Genomic DNA, 19,943 nt, shown 5'->3' with positions numbered 1-19,943 from the left:
ATTTGGTTTCTTTTTCCTAGGTGCAGAACTTGGCATTTATCCCTATTAAATGTCATTCTGTTGTTTTCTGCCCAGCGCTCCAGTCTATCCAGATCACTTTGAATTTTGTTTTTGTCTTCCAAAGTATTAGCTATCCCAACCAATTTTGTGTCATCTGCAAATCTGATCAGCATTCCCTGCACCTCCTCCTCCAAGTCATTAATAAAAATGTTGAAGAGCACTGGGCCCAGGACTGAGCCCTGTGGTACCCCACTTGTTACCTCTCCCCAGTTTGAGATGATCCCATTGATAAGCACACTTGAGTCCGATTCTGTAGCCAACTGTGGATCCACCAGATCATTGTTTCATCTAGCCCACTTTGAGCTAGTTTGCTCATCAGGTTATCATGGGGCACTTTGTCGAAAGCTTTGCTGAAGTCGAGGTATATGATGTCTACAGCATTCCCATGGTCCACAAGGGAGGTTACTTGATCAAAAAATGAGATCAGATTCGTCTGGCAGTACTTGTGTCTCAGTTCTCATTAGAACTGAGACAGCCCAGAATCTACCATTACTTAATTCATTAAAAAAAAAATTACGTCCCACCCTTACGTATGAATTTATTCAGGTCAGATCTTGCAACCATTCTCTGATGAATTCAATATAGATGTTATACTTCACAGTAAGCATTTAAATACTAAGGCCTTATATTTGTAAACTATAGAGTCACATTTATATCATCAAAATATTTTTAAAGTATCAGTGGGCAAAAAACAAGCGTGCTACAGCTTAAGACTATTACATGAAACATAGTTTTATCAAGTAAGCTCAGACAGAGCCAATATCACAAATTATAATACTACTAATGAAAACATTGGGGGTTATAACTGGCTACTTGCAGATGTCCCATTTCCTATCTGCTAAATCATGCCAAAACATGTAATGGGCTTAAGCGCTTCCTTCTTCGCCATGCTCCCTTCCCTCATCCACTGTACTCCTGGCTTAATAGAATACTTCCTGGTTTCAAACCGCAGTTTTCCATGACATCTAAGTCTTCTTCAGATATTCTTTCTCCTGTGTTGAATGAACATGTGAGGAGTGCTCCAGCTCCAGCTCCAACTCCCACCATCGCGGCATCTGTCACCCTGTATGCATGGGGGGTGACAGCCTGAACAGGAGAGCTTCCTGTAACCCTGGAGGCTTTCCACACTATTAAGAACCCTGGAAAATTATGGATCCATGGATACAGGAGACTCTCCTGTTCAGACTGCCACCTTCCACCCATACAGAGCAACAGATGTGATGATACAGCGGGGTTGGGCTCTCATGCCCCTCTCCTCATGTGTTGATTCAATGTGGGAGGAAGAACACTTGAAGGAGGCTCTACATACTGTAATTTGAGCCAGCCCTCCAAACTAGGATTGCAAATCATGGTTTGATCCTGGTTTGCTTGGGCCCATTGCTCATCCCTGATCATGAATGTGACACCTGAATTCAGCCAGTATTAGTGGCCATTATTGCTACATGTCTGAATCTTGATTATAGTGATTTTCTAAATGCTGTAAATGCCAGTCTTCTAAACATGACAATGATACAAGTTATAATTCATAATTTCATATACACTTTTATGGAAAATCATGAGGTTTACTGAATCTATGATTATAACATTTTAGCCTATGGTTTTGGTGCCCAGCTAGAATGGTACTGCCTCATTCATTTACAAAGCAAAGCCTTTCCTGGGCAGTTACAGCTTCACAATTTTGCATTGCCTGTTGTCAGTTCACAACCTTTTATTTCTTTATAAATCCCTATCTTATTCCTTCTCTCTGTTACATCCATCTTCCTTAAACTGCAAATTCTGTGTATTGCTGGAACTAAATAAATCTTAATTGTAAAACTAGCTAAGAAGTACTGTGGGACAACTTTCCAAAATTCTCTTACCTGCTGGATAAAAAGTTTCTGAAGATTTTTCTAAAATCCCTGTTGGATCTGAGATAAGAGAATAAAAGTTCAATAGTTTATACATATTTTGCCAACACTCAGCAGAAGGTTCACTCTGCTCTGACACTGTAATTGAATCAGAGTCATCCATATGAATGGTCACATGATCAACAACATCCTTTGAACCTTTCCTGGAAACTTTAGAAGTTCTTCTTTCTGACCTTCCAAGTGAATTTTTGTTTCGAGCTTCTTTTTTATTGTTCTCATTGTTTGATCGTTTGTTTTTTGCATTGTTCACTCTGTTGACACCATTGAGGCTCCCTCGGGAGCTGCGACTGAAGTCAGAAGAACGGAAGTCTTTGTGTTTGCGGGTTTTAAACGTGGGTGTGGGAGAAGCTGAACCAGCTGTGTATCTACTGAGTTTGATATCTGTTTGTGTAGCTTTGATATCATCTATCATGGTACTAAACTGGTGAATAAGACGAACTAGTGCCATATCTACGTGCTGGCTTATAGACTGACATGAGATTGTAAAATTGCAGTGAAAGGTGCTATAATGACGTTTGTTAAAGTCATGAAATGCAAGGGCGTTGGTGGAGTTTTGAGGTGTAGACACTGACTTCTCCATTATAACAGCACTGATGCTGAACGTTTCCAACATTAATGCTGGTTTGAATTCAAGTGGAGGAATGCTGACTGCTCCTTGCCTAAGAAAGAAAAATAAAGGTTTTAAAATACTACAAGATTCTTTAACTTTACGCATCAGCTAAACATTAACATCAAATCTGTTCATGAAGGCTATGTCTATTTTGCTCACATTTACTGTATAATACAACACATTTACTGTACGTGTTTACCGTACAATAATCTTGAGTACTATAGCCTGCACAACACTGGAAGACTACAAATTATAAGTTTCATTCCTAAATGTTATCATCCAGCATAAATGCAACTAATTCTCATAAGTGAATTGAAATGACAAAATGAGGACTGTGTGATTCCTGGCTTATAATGGGTTCATGTTGGGCTGTACAATTGCTTTGCCATTCATACAGGTCTAATACACCACCACAAAATCTTTTAAGAGTGTTCTGACAGTGAAATGACAAAATGTAGATGCAGTATAAAAAAGCTGCATCCGTACATGAAGTAAAGGCAATCACTGTACTAATTATCCACAAGTCCTGGTCTACTCAATCTACATCTCACCCATTTGTTCATAAAAATCATCCCTAAATGAAAAACCATTTAAGCAATTGCAGTTATATTCTAAAGGTAACATTTCAGTGCCTGCCATCCCAACTTCATCTCCAACTAGTTTGTCTCTCATATCTCAAATTAATAATTTTCTTGAAGTGGGGCTAAATTACTTCTGACTTCTTGTAGGGAAAAAGGAAAATCAGAAATGGACAAATATTCTGGAGTGATTACAAAACAAGTTGGTGCTCTTTAACAGCAAACACATCCTTGGAACTTTAGCACCATACCTTCGTGCTCTTTTGCTTCTTCTCTCTTTTGCTGTATCTGAATCGACAATGTCTGCCCTAAGGCAATCCAGAGTCCCTGAAAATGAAAGATGCTCTCCAAAGTACATCCTGTAACATAATGGTACTGCATCCTGAGACTGAATCCCTGTGTGGCTCAGAAGAGGTTTGAAAACAACCTATTAAAAACAAAGCCAGCTTTAGACTGTGTTAAATTGCTTGACATCTGTAGAAAACATAGCTACAATCTTGAAGATCCTTCCAATATTTTTAAGCACTTCAGGATGGCAGGTTAAATGTTGTTGGAGTAATAATTTAGCATCGTTATAAAAACATTTCAGGTTATGTGTAAGCCAAATGAGAAAGAAAAACACTACATTTGTAAAGCTGCCCACACCATGCTGGATCTATGCAAACCATGATTTGCAAATCAGAAGCCAGGCTCAGAATGCATGCTCCTTCTCTCTTTGGAGTGAATTCCCTCTCTCTTCCTTGAAGTTAATTATAGTCTAGAGTTATATTTGGTCTGATGCCTACCATAGTTAACACCAGCCAGGTTCTCTGTAAACATGGACTGCAAATCCATTTTGAACCATGGTTTTACTGGTCCACATATAATTCTACGCTGTTAATGTTGACAAAGGAAAAGAGATGGGAAATTTACTCCTGAGAAAGGAGGCAGGAGAAGGAACATACATCCCTAAGGCTGGCAAATCAGTTTACAAATCATGGCAAGAAATTGTTACAGATTATTTTATTTTTCATAAATGCAAATTAAAATTGGAAGGGAAAAAGCCATTAAGACCAACCTTTGACTCAAGACTGATCAGGATCTATAACTAGAATTCTTCAGATAATTCATACACCATATGCCATAAGCACAGACCAACAAGGTGCCTGTGGTCCAAATAGCTCAAGAAACTGAAATAACAGACCTGGCTACAGGCACACTCTTCTAGCTTCACACAAGTACTTCAAACTAAAATCTGATCTATATATGCAGCAAAATCAGGTGGGACGGAGCCTGTGGAATAAGCTGTGTCACCTTAAACCAGGGGTGGGAAACTGAAATGGGGTGGAGGGCCGGATGACCTGTACCAACCCAGACCGCAGGCCTAATGATGTCAGTGGGTGGGGATTCTTCTTCCATAGCCCAGAAGGGGTGGGATTTAGGGACGTGAGAAGGCCCTCAAATGATGTTCCATGGACCAGATGAGCCAGTCTGGTGGGTCACATTAGCCTGTGGGATGGAGGTTCCCCATCTGTGCTATAGACTATAGCTATGGGGATAACACTTTTAATACTGTCTTAAGTAATTAAAAAAAACACCCTCTCTCTGCAAGTAGAGAACTAGACTAGAGCAAGCTTGACTAGAATGTGTTTCGATGATGTGCTAGTTTTTAAACTCTGCAAAAGCAGTTTATGTGGGAGAGTCCCAGGGCATGGTCTGAAGGCACATGAGGCCACTACTCTGCTGAAGCTAAGCAGGTTTGAGTCTGATCAGTGCCTCGATGGGAGACCACCTGGGAATGTTGTGTACACCACCTTGAGTTCCATGACAGAAGGAAGGTGGGATATAAATGTAATAAATAAATAAAATTAAAAGTTTGAAAATGGTATTCCTCATCTGCAATCTAAAGTAGTAACATCTACCCTACTACATCCAGGTTCTACAAACTCATTCTCCTACATATGTCTACCAGGCTTCATATATCCCATAATGTTTTCACTTATACCAGCTGTACATACATGCTCATATGCACACATACACACACAAACACACTTTCACATTTCAGATAAGACCAGCCCTTTTCTACAAACTCACTTTCTTACCATTAACTATTCATACTACTACTAGCCAAATTCTGTGACTAGTGGGAAGCTTTTCCTGCCTAGGGTAGTTACCACTCTCCCCTCAGTTTGATGGATTATAGTTCTCTCAGCAGAAAAACCAGCACTAATGAATTTCCTCAGACAGAGCAGTGACTCCAATTATAAAATAAACCAGCACAGATAGGATGTGCTGGCACAGCAAGGCACAGTAGAGAGGATGTGCAGCAAAGTCAAGTGCATCACAGCACAAGAGGAAAGCTAGCTCAAACGTGGTGCAGCACAGCATGGTGGATGCTACTGCCTCAAAATCTTTCTCTCTTTTCATATTTGGTGCGTGTTCTGGAGTGCTTTTATTTTACTCATTTAGTCATGCATCTTTTCCCGTCTTTGAAGGCTTGGGATACCACAGCAGGAAGGGCCCTCTGCCTAATGGCTAAAGTGTATCTTAACAGTGCTCAGGCTCAAGGGAGCTGCTCAGCTTCCAAAGTCTTTCAGGATTGATTCCTCTAATGTATCTACATGATGTCATCCTTGAAAATGGGTTGGAAACTTCAGCAAGGAGAGATTGCAGAATGCTGGTTGTGATCTATTCAGCTAGTTATCTGCCAGTTACACTGGCTTCTGGGCACCATTTATGAAGCGGGATATTAGATTTAACACACTATACAGCCTGGGTCTACCATCTCTCAGGAAGATATTTTTTACTGGTTTTTAAAAAAATATTTTTTTATTTTTTGTTTTGTTTTTATAGCTAGATTGTTATTGTTAATGTATCAATTACCAAATCGTTCCAGAACTGAGCATAATTATTTTAACTGTTTCATCTGCCTTGAGTTTGGGAGGGCAAGATAAAATTACATTCAAAGGATTCGCATTTTATTAAGAGAAGCTGGTGAAGAAGATACAGGGATATTTTCCTTTGTGGATTGGGAAAGAAACCAGAATACTGGATCTTCTCATAAAGTTACCATAGTTGGATACTTGGGGCCACCTAATACAGCATCTTTCATTTTGTTGAATAAAAAGCGGATTCCAGTTTATCCCCCAGTTTTAAAGGCAAGCACTCACCTGGGCATCTGCAAGTTGAACAGCAGGGAATCCCTGGTTACCTTCCTCAATACCAGCAATGTCATCTTGACTAGTACTGTGCTGTGAATGTGTTCCATCCAATGTGTTCTGATCACTAGACAGTACTGTGTTGAAGTCAGATGCTGAGGGTATGGTTGGAAGATTTGGGGCCACACCTACAAAATAGTTCTTGCATTAATTCTCTGCTAGCATACTTAGTTCTAATATATGTAGCCTGCTCAGCTTCCTGACAAAGGGAAAAACCTTTTGTATTACATCACATGTTTCAGCTGGTATATCACCCACTCATACAGAAGCAACAACTAGAGTATGAAAATGATCAGCTGCAAGCTGGGTTCTGGCTGGTGAAAACCCTCAAAATTTTTGAGAAGGGTAGTAAAATGGCTGGTAAAAATTATCCATCTTCTCAAGGTCAAATGCCTGAACCTGCCATTCTGGCATTCTATCAAGGTGTTTCATAAACTCTGATCTTGACAGAACCTCCATGTTCACAGGCAGTATATCTTTGAAAACCAGATGTGGAAGTGCAGACAATGAAAGATGCCCTGGTTGTGGATTTTCTGAAAGCATCTGGCTGGTCCCTTCCTTGGTCTGATCCAGAAGGGTGTCTTATCTTAAGTGGTTTGAATTAGCAGTCTATGTTTTAAGTTTTTTCTGATACAATTATCAACCCAAGGAATAGCTTATTTGAAAAAAGGTGATGACTTACTTAAATAATGTATACAGATATAATATTAAAGCAAACACTGAATTCAAATCAATACCTGTTGGGAGACTATTGTGTCCAGATTTGGTGATGGGAGACTCTTGAACTGCACCTCCTCTGTTGCCTACAGCATTTGACATCCAGTTATAGAAACTCACAGATGATGGCTCCGATAGTAAAGGATGTTCAGATAACATTTCAGTGGGCATAGTGTTTACTAGATGAATATAAAAACAACAACCAATTACTACATGCCCACAAAACTGGGGTGGCAAAAAATATGACATTTAACAGTCCCAGTCTGCCCATGCCACTCACTGAGCTAACAGTCCTTCATTTCTGAGCTTACGTATACCTCTTTATCAATATGCGCTACTCTGATATTTCTCCCCCTGCCTCCCAAAATTCTTCAGTGTTACTGTTCTCTGCTCTTTTATCAGGCATGTTGCTGCAAGCTAGTATGCTTAGAACTAGCTAAAACATTTTGGCTGCACAATTTTTGTTAAGAAAAAGAAAGGCAGCATGACTATTCTTTTTCAGCCACTACTATGTTGAGATGGACTGCCGTTATATTTCTGTTAGGTTGGTTTTCTAGCAGAATAGAGGGTCCTACAAGATGTGGGGCAGGGAAGAGGGGCAGGAAGAACTGGGCATTTACTTAGCTGTAAATTCTTTTTACTTGTCCATCAGACAGCTGCCCAGTCACTGGGGGGGGGGGGTTCTCTCTGTCCACCAGGAGGCAGGTTCTTTGAAGGAGGGCTTGTATGAGGGGAACGAATTAGCAGGCACTTTCCACTTTCCTCTTAGTCTCAATTACTACTGACACAATACATCACCCCAGCTCAAAAAATATTCCTTAAATGCTTTGCATCCTTTTCTTAATGTATTTTAGGAACAGTGTTTGACCTACATGATTTATTGCTACTTCACTATTAACTGGATATATGAAAGTGGGAGGTGTTTTTACATCCAGCCCCTGGCTGAGTCTTTCTTCAAAGAACCTACCTCCTGGTGGAAAGAACATAAATAATCCCTAGAGTATGGACCGCTAGAAGGCAACACGTATTGAAAATATCAGTTAGTGTGAAATTAAGCCATCACACAATGTTTTCATCACTAAAACTGAGCCAGACTACAACGATTTGTACCTGTTCTTGTTAAAGAACTACTTTTAGGGGCTGTAGTACTTCTTTGAGGAGTTCCTTCCAAGAGATTGTGTAGGCTAGGAAAACTTCCTGTCAAGTAGCTGAGCAGGCTCTCTTTTCTTGGGCTTTCTCTGATGAGCAGTCCAGAGCGACCAACGTGCACTGGCGAATCTGTAGCTGTATCTCCACTGGTGTAGCTAAGCGACTGATATGGATGGATACCCTGAAACATGAACATATGCATCACCTTAAAAATGTGACTTCTAGCTGACTGCTGCACTTGATTATTTTTATATAAGTCTCACTGAATTCAGTCAGACTTCTTTCCAGGCAAGTGTGCTTGTGACTGTAGCCAAAGGCATAGCTGGAGATCAGTAGGACTGACTGCAAAGTAAACATGGTTAAGATCGGGTGCTGTGTGTGTGTGACAGAGTGTACAATGTAACATTTGTATGTTTATTTACCATAAACTATAAGAACAATTTGAAAAAAAGTCTAACTACAAGAGGTAGTTAACAACCTGGTTTTGGCAACATCTATGTCAAAATCTCCCCTTCATGGATCACTGCCTTGTTGTCGTGAAGGGGCTTGCATAACTCGGTGAAGCCATAAGCTATGCCGTGCAGGGCCACCCAAGACAGACAGGTCATGGCAGAGAGTTCTGACAAAATGTGGTCCACTGGAGAAGGAAATGGCAACCCACTCCAGTATTCTTGCCAAGAAAACCCCATGGAACATATCACAAGGCTAAAAGATATGACGCCGGAAGATGAGCCCCTCAGGTCGGAAGGTGTCCAATATACTACTGGGGAAGAGCAGAGGGTATTTCCAAGTAGCGCCAGAAAGAGTGAAGCGGCTGGGCCAAAGCCGAAAGGACACTCAGCTGTGGATGTGTCTGGTGGTGAAAAGAAAGTCCAATGCTGTAAAGAACAATATTGTTTAGGAACCTGGAATGTCAGATCAATGAATCAAGGTAAGCTGGAGGTGGTCAAACATGAGATGGCACGACTGAACATTGACATCTTGGGAATCAGTGAACTAAAATGGACAAGCATGGGCGAATTTAATTCAGGTGACCATCATATCTACTACTGTGGGCAAGAATCCCTTAGAAGAAATGGAGTAGCACTCAGAGTCAACAAAAGGGTGGGAAAAGCAGTACTGGGGTACAATCTCAAAAACAATAGAATGATCTCAGTATGAATCCAAGACAAACCATTCAGCATCACAGTAATTCAAGTCTATGCCCCAACCACTGAGGCCAAAGAAGCTGAGGTTGATCGGTTCTATGAAGACCTACAACACCTTCTAGAACTAACACCAAAAAAAGATGTCCTCTTCATCATAGGGGATTGGAATGTTAAAGTAGGAAGTCAATAAATCACCGGGATAACAGGCAAGTATGGCCTCGGTGTACAAAATGAAGCAGGACAAAGGCTAATAGAGTTTTGCCAAGAGAACACGCTGATCATAGCAAACACTCTTTTCCAAGAGCACAAGAGGTGACTCTACACATGGACATCACCAGATGGTCAATATCGAAATCAGATTGATTATGTACTCTGCAGCCAAACATGGAGAAGCTCTATACAGTCAGTAAAAACAAGACCTGGAGCTGACTCAGATCATGAGCTTCTTGTTGCAAAATTTTGGCTTAAATTGAAGAACGTAGGGAAAACCACTAAACCATTCAGGTATGACCTCAATCATATCCCTGATGAATATACAGTGGAGGTGAGGAATAGATTTTAGGGATTACACCTGATAGACAGAGTGCCTGTGGAACTATGGACGGAGGTCTGTAACATTGTTCAGGAGGCAGCAACTCAATCCATCCCAAAGAAAAAGAAATGCAAGAAAGCAAAGTGGCTGTCTGATGAGGCTTTACAAGTAGCTGAGGAAAGAAGGGAAGTGAAAAGCAAGGGAGAAAGGGGAAGATATACCCAACGTAATGCAGATTTCCAGAGAATAGCAAGGAGAGACAAGAAGGCCTTCTTAAATGAACAATGCAAAGAAATTGAGGAAAACAATAGAATGGGAAAGACTAGAGATCTCTTCAAGAAAATCGGAGATCTCAAGGGAACGTTTTGTGCAAAGATGGGCATGATAAAGGACAAAGAAGGCAGGGACCTAACAGAAGCAGATGAGATTAAAAAGAGGTGGAAAGAATACACAGAAGAACTATACAGGAAAGATCTGAATGTCCCTGATAGCCATGATAGTGCGGTCACTGAACTTGAGCTGGACATCCTAGAGAGTGAAGTCAAGTGGGCCTTAGGAAGCATTACTAACAACAAAGCTAGCAGAGATGACAGTATTCCAGCTGAGCGATTTAAGATCCTAAAAGATGATGCTGTTAAAGTGCTGCACTCAATATGCCAACACATTTGGAACACTCAACAATGGCCACAAGACTGGAAAAGGTCAGTTTACATTCCAATTCCAAAGAAGGGCAATGCCAAAGAGTGTTCAAACTACCGTACAATTGCGCTCATTTCACATGCCAGCAAGGTGATGCTCCAAATCCTACAAGCTAGGCTTCAGCGGTATGTGAACCAAGAACTACCGGAAGTACAAGCTGGGTTTTGAAGAGGCAGAGGAACTAGAGATCAAATCGCCAACATTCGCTGGATCATGTAGAAAGCAAGAGAATTCCAGAAAAACATCTATTTCTGCTTCATTGACTACGCTAAAGCCTTTGATTGTGTGGATCACAACAAACTGTGGCAAATTCTGAAAGAGATGGGAGTACCAGACCACTTCACCTGTCTCCTGAGAAACCTGTAAGAGGGTCAAGAAGCAACAGTAAGAACCAGACATGGAACAACCGATTGGTTAAAATTGGGAAAGGAGTAAGACAAGGCTGTATATTGTCGCCCTGCTTATTTAACTTACATGCAGAGTACATCATGAGAACTGCCGGGTTGGATGAATCACAGGTCGGAATTAAGATTGCCGGGAGAATTATCAACAACCTCAGATACGCAGACGATACCACCCTAATGGCAGAAAGCTAAGAGGATCTAAAGAGCCACTTGTTGAGGGTGAAAGTGGAGAGTGCAAATGCTGGTTTGAAACTCAACATTAAAAAAAACTAAAATCATGGCATCTGTCCCCATCACTTCCTGGCATATAGAAGGGGAAGAAATGGAAGCAGTGACAGATGTTATTTTCTTGGGCTCCAAGATCACCGCAGACGGTGACTGTAGCCATGAAATTAAAAGACGCTTGCTCCTTTTGGGAGGAAAGCTATGGCAAACCTAAACAGCATAGTAAGAAGCAGAGACATCACCTTGACAACTAAGGTTCGTATCATCAAAACTATGGTTTTCCCAGTAGCAACGTATGGCTGTGACAGCTGGACTATAAGGAAGGCTGAGTGCTGAAGAATTGATGCTTTCAAACTGTGGTGCTGGAGAAGACTCTTACAAGTCCCCTAGACTGCAAGGAGGTCAAATCAGTCAATCCTAAAGGAAATCAACCCTGAGTGCTCATTGGAAGGACAGATACTGAAGCTGAAGCTCAAATATTTTGGCCACCTAATGCGAAGAGAAAACTCCCTGGAAAAGATCCTGATGCTGGGAAAGATTGAAGGCAAAAGGAGAAGGGGACGGCAGAGGATGAGATGGCTAGATAGCATCACCGATGCAATGAATATGGACTTTAGTACACTCCGGGAGACAGCGCAGGACAGGAAGGCCTGGTGTGCTATGGTCCATGGGGTCACGAAGAGTCGGACACGACTGAACGACTGAACAACAACAACAACAAACTGTCAAAAAGCAATCAGAGGACATAGCACTGTGGTGACCTGTGCAACTTTCTGAAAACTGGATACATGATTTCAACTGCAATTATACAACTGTCTGTTTTTCCATCACTAAATAATATATCTACATTTCATTTCCTCCTCATTTTAGGAACAAAACAACTTTACCTTTATTTTAAGACCAGAATCACTGTGCGTATGAGTCTTTGATAATTTCCTCATAAACTCAGCCCCACTCACAGGCCCAGAAGAAACACCAGCAGGTGGGGGGCGGGTACCAGTTCCTTCCAGAAGCATTGTATGTTCACTGACCGTGGCTGAAACATGCAACAGTTGTACAAATTAATAGTAGGAGAAATATTGCCAAGGCTATTGAGAGAGTGCCTACTTCTTTACCAACTTGCCCGGTCATCAGAGGGCATGTTCTTGGTGGTTCCACATAGACCCATGGCCCGGCTGGAGTCCACTAGGAAAAGAGCCTTCAGTGTGGTGGCCCCCTTCCTGTGGAATTCCCTGCTTTTAGACGTCAGGCAGGCACCAACATTGTATTCCTTCTGGTACCTCCTGAAGACGTTATTTCAAGAAGCCTTCCTTGCATGACCAGCCGTGGTTTGTTAAATTCCACTTTATTGGGGTTTGTCTTTTTAAAAAACGTTTTAACTCTTTTAACCTGCTGTTTTATTCTTTTATTGTGTTGTTCACCACTCCGAAATCTTCTGATGTGGAGCGGTATAGAAATATTGTAAATAAATAAATAAATAAATAAATATTGGTTATTGAAAACACTTATTACTTGGCTGCCCTGTAAGCTCTCATTTACATTTGGTACACAAAATTGCAGACTCTGATTTAATCCCAATTTGAGACCCTAAGCTTTGGCCAGTTAACATTTCTAAAAGGATAACGCATTTCTGTGGATGTTCTGGGTTCTTCACGCCCATTCTTTTTCCTTGGCCATCACTATAAGTAGCTTTTAATTTGTATGCTCTTTTCACAATTGCCTTTGTATCGAGTTCTCTGTGGACAACTTATATTAATAATAGTGATGAACTTTACAGAGAGTGCGTCTGTCATGCTGTATTTAAGATGTAACAAGAATTGCCAAGAATCACAAATATCTATTTACTGGGTCTTTTCCAAAATACACACTTTTTCACCAGTTATGTGGGAAGCATTGGGCTAAAATACTTCAGAATGTGCTGCCAATACAAATTAAGTATGTACTAGCTGCCCAAGTATATCCATTTCCAGCCAACTGTGTACATTCTAGCATAGCATTATCGATTCCTAAAATTTTCTATTTTTTTTTTTTCAGTTTACCCATAATGCTAACAGATGAGACAAATAACAGTAACAGATTGTGAGATACACTGGCCCGGTTCACACAACATGCCAGACTCACCATGGGTTATTTAACCCATAATGAGCTACATGCCATTTTGAATATGCAACCCTCAATTGGCTTGCAGCATGTCGTCCAAACCCAGCCATCAGGAATTATGCAAGGGTTAAACAACCCTCACATAAACCTCAGTTTGTCGTAGGCTTATGAGAGGATAGTTTATTCCTCACATAACCCTCGATGGCCAGGTTTGGATGACACACTGCAACCCTATTGGGGGCTGCATATTCAAAATGAGGCCCAGCACACGCTGTGGCTCATCTTGAGTTAAATAACCCATGGTGAGCTCGGCACGTTGTGCAAATCACTATTAATTTTACAAGACATAAACCCGGGTCACATATAATGGTAAACTGTGGGTTAATTACTTAACCTACAGTTTGCCGGCAAGCAGCAGGAGTAAGCTATCCCAGTGTGCTCCTCACTTCCACTTTCTGTAAACAACCTGCAAATCTGGAGTAGTGGATTGTTGAGAGACTGAACAACCCAGTGGTTAACCCATGGTTTGTTATAGGGTTAGCTGCTGGGTTGTTTAGCCCCTAAACAACCTAGTGCTCCAGGTTCGCACGTCACGCTCACAGCCTATGAATGGACTAATCACAGGTTGTTTACAGAAAGCAGAAGTGAGGAGCACACTGAAGGCAGTGTGCTCAGTCACTCCTGCTCATGGCTGGCTCTTTGGGAAGACTGAAATCAAAATATTTTAAAAATGATAGATGTGCAAGGGGAACTGTAGTGGCAGATATGCAGTTATACTTCCTGACCAATCCTAACCATATTTAAAACAGTTGTATCCCAAACATTTCCCTAATGCTCAATGGGCTCCTGATTTCATTGACAATATCTTCCAAGGAAGTGTGTTTAAATTGCTTGTCTGAGTCAAAGTCTGCAATAAGCAGAATTTGTGGGTGGAGGGATTAGAAGTGTTTGTCACCCAATCTCCACACTTGTGGATTTACAAAGAAAATACACACTACTCCATTTGTTTAATCAACTGGAATCTTAAATGTGTACTATAGTGTGTACTAAATTCATCACATCTGAGCCATTAAGCCAGGGATGGGTAACTTGTGGCCTTCCAGATGTTTTAGCCTACAACTCCCATCATCCCTCACTATTGACTATGCTAGCTAAGGCTGATGTGAGTTGTAGGCCAAAACATTTGGAGGGCCACAAGTTGCCCACCTGTGCCTTAAAGCCAAGTTCCCCTTAAAGTTGCTTACTCTCAAGCCCTTCTTTTAGTGGCTATCACATCAGCTCGTGAGATGTCTGAGTTGGCAGACTTATACCAAGGATAAGTAAGGAATATGAAGTATTTAATCCTATAACCAAATAGAAAACAGCACACAGAAGAAAAATACATATTTAAAGATTATTATTTATTCCCAGAACAAGGCAGGCTAACTTAAAAAATGCAAAAGTAAAATCTGAGAGTGAGTATATCTGTGCATGTATGCTAGAGAGAGAGAGAGAAACTGATTGTCTATGTATGGATCATCCGCGACTGGCTCATTAAAAACCCCTTAGTCCATAGCTTCCATAAATATTGTTCACACAGTAAGTTCTCTTATGATGGTTTATTAAGTGTTTAGCCTAATTAAAACACTGGCTTGAAATGTTTTGGCGAGTGAAGCCCCACCTCCAAGTCTCTCTAAAGTCTAGGATATAGAACTGCTCTTCTCTCCATCCTGTCAGGGCTACCCCAACTACAGTTCCCTCAGTCACCCACCCACAGGCAATCAGCTCCTTCTCTGGCAGTCCCCCCTCATGCTTTTCCTCCAAAAGCCAGCCGCACCCTGGCTGCCAGCAAATCCACTCCTGACTAAATAATCTTTGGGATCTATAATCCTGAGACTCTAACGAAGAGGTAAAGATCTCTCTCTGAGGAGCATGCTCACCAGTCTCTGTAAATTCAGACCCAGGAAGGATATCTGGTAGCCCCTGGAGGGATTGGAGGCCTCCATGGATATCAGGGTTCCTAGCTTCTGCCCGCAAACTGCATCCAGGTAAATAGGGGGGGAACTTGGGGGATGCTGCCAAAGGCAAGGTAAATATGACCCTTTCTTCCCCCTCTCCCTCTTCTTGCATCGCTCCTCTGCGTCTTTTTCTCCTTTCTTGACTGTTCCTTCTTCTCTCTTCTGTTCTCACTTGCCCCTCCACTCTGGGTCTGTCCTGCCTCCTTTTCTCTGTCTTCACCTCTGTCCTTCCTTTCTTCTCTTCCTTCCACAGCTGCTCCCCCTTCTCTCTGCCAGTGTTAGGCAGCCACACCCTCTACCTCTCCCCACTCGGAGCTGCTCCAGATCCCAACAGCCAGGCTGACCCGTGGGTACATAGCAGATCAGGCTGTCACCTGCCCCAGTCGAGTGGGCAGGAGCAGGGCAGGGGAAGGCTAACCCTGGTAGCTCCTTACACTGACTCAATAACATCGCATATACGAAATACGAAATAAGCAAAGGGGATTTAAGTTAGATATTTATGAAAGCAAGTTAAATTGAGAAAGTGTCACTGAAATACAATACCTGCATCAAACTCAAATTCTGCTCCATCAGCACTTGTATCACTTTGAAGACCACCTCCATTGTCTAAACCAAAGCCATCCTCTTGTTCATGGGGTACAGTTGACTGGAGTTTCATTGGCTGAGCTGGCCTATGTAAACTCACCCCTTTGAAGGCTGGTGTTACCACAATGAATTTCATCCATTGCCTAGCTAGTGCAATGAGACCTTTCTTTAATGTCACCAGAGCAGGAAGGCCATCACTCTAGAAGACAAACACACATACAGGACAGTCTAGAAACAAATTTCAAAAGGGGTCATATTTGTCTGTTATAGCAAACACAAAAGAAAATCTTACAGCACCTTACAGTGCAATCCTATGCATGTTTGCTCAGAAGTCAATCCTACAATGCTTTATTTATTTATTTTTTGTTTACTGCATTTATTTCCTGCCTTTTGAAAAAGTTCAAGGCTGCTAAGGAAGAGAAACACAATATTTATTGATTAAAAACACAATAAAAATACAATTAAGATACAACAAAACATTAAAACGGCATCACTTAAAAGAAGAAATAGAGCAGTGTTCAGTCAGGCTTACTCCCAACTAAGTTTGCATAGGATTGCAAACTTAAAATCTAAGTCTTGCCCAAATCCTAATTTTTTTTATTTATTCTACAAACAGATTCCTATAGCAGATATATTTGACCACAGAAAACACTTTTAGAAAGCATTTATTTAAGTATTTATATCCCGCTTTTCAGGCAAATGGCCTCCACAAAGCAGCTTACAATAAAACCTAACTACTATAAATACATTTTGAAGCAACAGTATAAATAATCATAAATACAATGATTAATGATTAAAAATATATATAAAATATGTTAAACTTAAGAGAGCAGCATTAAAGCATCTGAATCCAGAACAGCAAGGATAAAACACAGAGCAATAACAGTTTTAAAACTCCAGACAAACATCAACAAAAAACAAGTAAAATAAAGAGGGTTTTAGGGCACCTTTAAAAGCAACTTAAGAGGGGCCAAACACACATCCCATGGATGGAACCCCACAGAGATCGGGCCACGACTGAAAAGGCTCTGTCTCTTGTGCCCAACAATCGGATTGACCTTGATGGTGGGCCTGCGAGCAGGGCCTCTGCAGCCAGTGTTAGAACCTAGGCAAGTTCATACAGGTGTAGGCAGTCCCAAACCATTTAGGGCTTTAAAAGGTAACACTAGCACTTTAAATTGGGCCTGGAAATGCACTGGCAACCTACATAACTGGTAGAGAATGCTATATTTTAAATGTGAAATTATAAGTAGTATATATACATATAATAAAAATGAAAAATGGATCCAAGGGGTTTTTCCTCTTATTCATTCTTATTTGTACAAAAACAAAGTTGAACCCATCTGAAGCAATGTTTGGTTTACCCTTTGTTTGAAGTGTATTAATCACTTATAGATTGTTAACTGGTAGCCAAAGACTTCCTACATACTGGAATTATAGACCGATAATGCTTAGCAAAGTCCAAAATTCATAACACCTGGGCTGGATTCCAATTTATGGGCCAGGCACTGACCAGAGTGGAAAGACTGTCCCTATGGTTGGCACCCAGGCCATGCCCCTACCCGCAGCTACCCAAGTCAGTCAACTGGCTGAGGGAGGGCATGTATGCTTCAGCATTGCTGAATGGATCACAAAGTAGGTGCCACCGACTAGCTGCACTGAGCACACCCAACCACATTATCCTGCCACTTCACACTTCACATACACCAGGAGCAAAAAAGAATCCCTCACCCAAACTTACACTCGTTGAAGGTTCTGACAAGGCACAGTCCTAATGAGGAGTGGTGCCCCATTCAGTTTTTGTGTATTTATTAATTGGTACTTCTACAAATCTCTGGATTCCCTTGACCATGTTGATACCTCCCTCTTGTTTCTTAGTGGCCCTGTTTGGCCCTCCACTTCTGTTCACACTCACCACCTGAGTTCACTATTACAGAGAGCAATAATGAAAATACAGGTATTACGATGAAACAGCAAATCTGCTGCAATATTTGCAGGAACTGAAATAGGTATTGATAATACTGAAGAATATTATGTGAAAAGTTAACACAATACTACCATGAGTACTCCAAACCACTTTTTTTTATAGGAACATATTATCAAATAGTAACTTACCATAGTCGCATCCTCAATGATTGAATAGTTTGCTTGATGAAGATAGTGGTGCAGTATATTACAAAGCAAACAGGAAGGATTTTCTTGTAGGTAACGGGCTAATTTAGTGAGTCTGTTGTACTTGCTCCTCAAGGGAAAGTGTACGCTTTTGTTCTAAATATATAAAAGTGGTTAAATTAGATTCATTCATTCAATACATTCTAACATCAGGGCTGTATACATACTGCATGTGTAGCAGGGATGGATGCATCAGACTATTTCCGATCCATGTCAACTGTGCATGTGTTTATTTGTAAGTTTGTTTTACTTTTCTTCATTAATTTATGAATATTTTTAATCTGTATGAAAATTCATATAACACTTATTTTTAAGCGTTTTTTTCTCCGAACTATGCATTTATAAACACAATGACCGGGTTCACACAACATGATAACCTAGCGTGGGTTACAAGCCATGGTGGATTGTTGTGTCGTGCAAACTCAGACCACTTCCTGCAGGATAGCTTAATTTTTGCGAACCAGCGACCCTGACAACCCATGGCTTGTTCTTGGGGTTATTTTACCTAAGATGGGTTGTTGTGCTGTGCAAACCTGGAAAGCTATTAGATTTCCGGAGTGGCATCATATTATTCATATTTGTATCCTGCCTGTTCCCCAAGAAGCTCAAGATGGCATACATCAAGTTATTCTTTATATTCTGAAGGACTGGGCTAGGAAAATTATGACCTATATATGGCTGGCAAACTTTTGCACGAATTGACCCAGAAGGATCTGCCAATACTGCTTTGTACATTAAGCCACTTTTAAAAGGTGAGGCGATACACTTAACTATTTACCTATTTCCACTGATCTACCCACCTCTAAGGCTTCAGTCATTATACAGCCCATGACAGCACAAACCCGTAGTGTTCCTTCTGTTTCTAATTTATTTAAAGAGGACTTCACTTGATCAATAGGAAGAAGCCACGCACCAACTGCAGGAGTTGCAGTACTTAGAAGGTTTAGCTGCCTATTGGAAGAAAAATCAGTTATAAAAAGTAATACATGTCCTTTAGGGGCTACACTATTCACCTGTGTACACTAGGGAGATTCATTAGATATATTTATATAAACACTACACAAAAACAAGTGAGAAGTGATTTTCAAATGTCTGAAGTATTTATTCTGTCCAATGCATTTTGGAAATACAATTCCTTCTTCAAGGGCTTCTAAAAACACAAACAGAATTTATATAAAAATAATTTAAAACATTTTAAAATGTGTGTAAAATCCGGGCATGGTTTTATATATTCAGGGTTCTACTAATTTCTTGTCAAAGCTTCATACACTTAAAATACAGGAACATGACTTATTACTTTAGATGTGAAATCCCTATATACAAGTATTCCATAGGCCCAGGTATCATCCAAGACCAGGCTTTGGAGCAAAGGCCTGAGAGAATACCTTTCACCCATTTGATATTGTCTTTGGCAGAAATGTAATCATGCAAAACTTATTTCATGTTGAACAATAGATTCTACTGGCAAAATAAAGGACTGGTAATGGGGTATGCTATGGCCTCAAAGCTGGCAAATTTATAAATGATTTTGAAACAAAGGCAAATTCTTGGTCATCAGAGGTTATTAAGTGGCAGCAGTATATTGATGACATCTTTATCATTTGGAGAGGATAAATATAAATTTTGGGTGATATCCAATGTTAGTCTAAGTCCCATTCATTTCAGTGGGTATACTCTAACTAGGACTAACAATTGGATACAATCCTTTGTGTTTTTAGAAGCCCCTGAAAAAGGAATTGTATTTCAGAAACATGTTGATCAGAATAAATATTTGAGAATCACTTCTTTCATCTTCTTGTATGGCATTGGTTTTATATAAATACTAACAACGATCCAATGTCAGGTAAGGAATTTTAAGTTCTA

The 19,943-nt window shown here is 40.6% G+C and overlaps 1 protein-coding gene across 13 annotated transcripts in view; it reads right to left on the bottom strand.

The window, feature by feature from the left end:
- Positions 1–19,943, bottom strand: part of BLTP1 (bridge-like lipid transfer protein family member 1) — a 173,158-nt gene that overhangs the window by 86,566 nt on the left and 66,649 nt on the right. For all 13 annotated transcript variants that reach the window (XM_084855961.1, XM_084855949.1, XM_084855955.1 and 10 more), the window contains 9 exons: positions 18,881–19,031; positions 18,024–18,176; positions 15,867–16,107; positions 12,114–12,262; positions 8,180–8,399; positions 7,090–7,248; positions 6,305–6,480; positions 3,407–3,582; positions 1,920–2,626 (listed from right to left, as the gene is read on the bottom strand). In XM_084855961.1, coding sequence (XP_084712087.1) covers positions 1,920–2,626; positions 3,407–3,582; positions 6,305–6,480; positions 7,090–7,248; positions 8,180–8,399; positions 12,114–12,262; positions 15,867–16,107; positions 18,024–18,176; positions 18,881–19,031 — 2,132 coding nt within the window. The remainder of the gene's footprint in view (positions 1–1,919; positions 2,627–3,406; positions 3,583–6,304; positions 6,481–7,089; positions 7,249–8,179; positions 8,400–12,113; positions 12,263–15,866; positions 16,108–18,023; positions 18,177–18,880; positions 19,032–19,943) is intronic.

The sequence above is a fragment of the Heloderma suspectum genome, chromosome 5, assembly GCF_057233095.1.
Source record: "Heloderma suspectum isolate Gila_16-S chromosome 5, 16-S_ref, whole genome shotgun sequence".
In the NCBI taxonomy this organism is placed as follows: domain Eukaryota; kingdom Metazoa; phylum Chordata; class Lepidosauria; order Squamata; family Helodermatidae; genus Heloderma; species Heloderma suspectum.
This window is presented reverse-complemented; position numbering and strand designations above follow the sequence as displayed.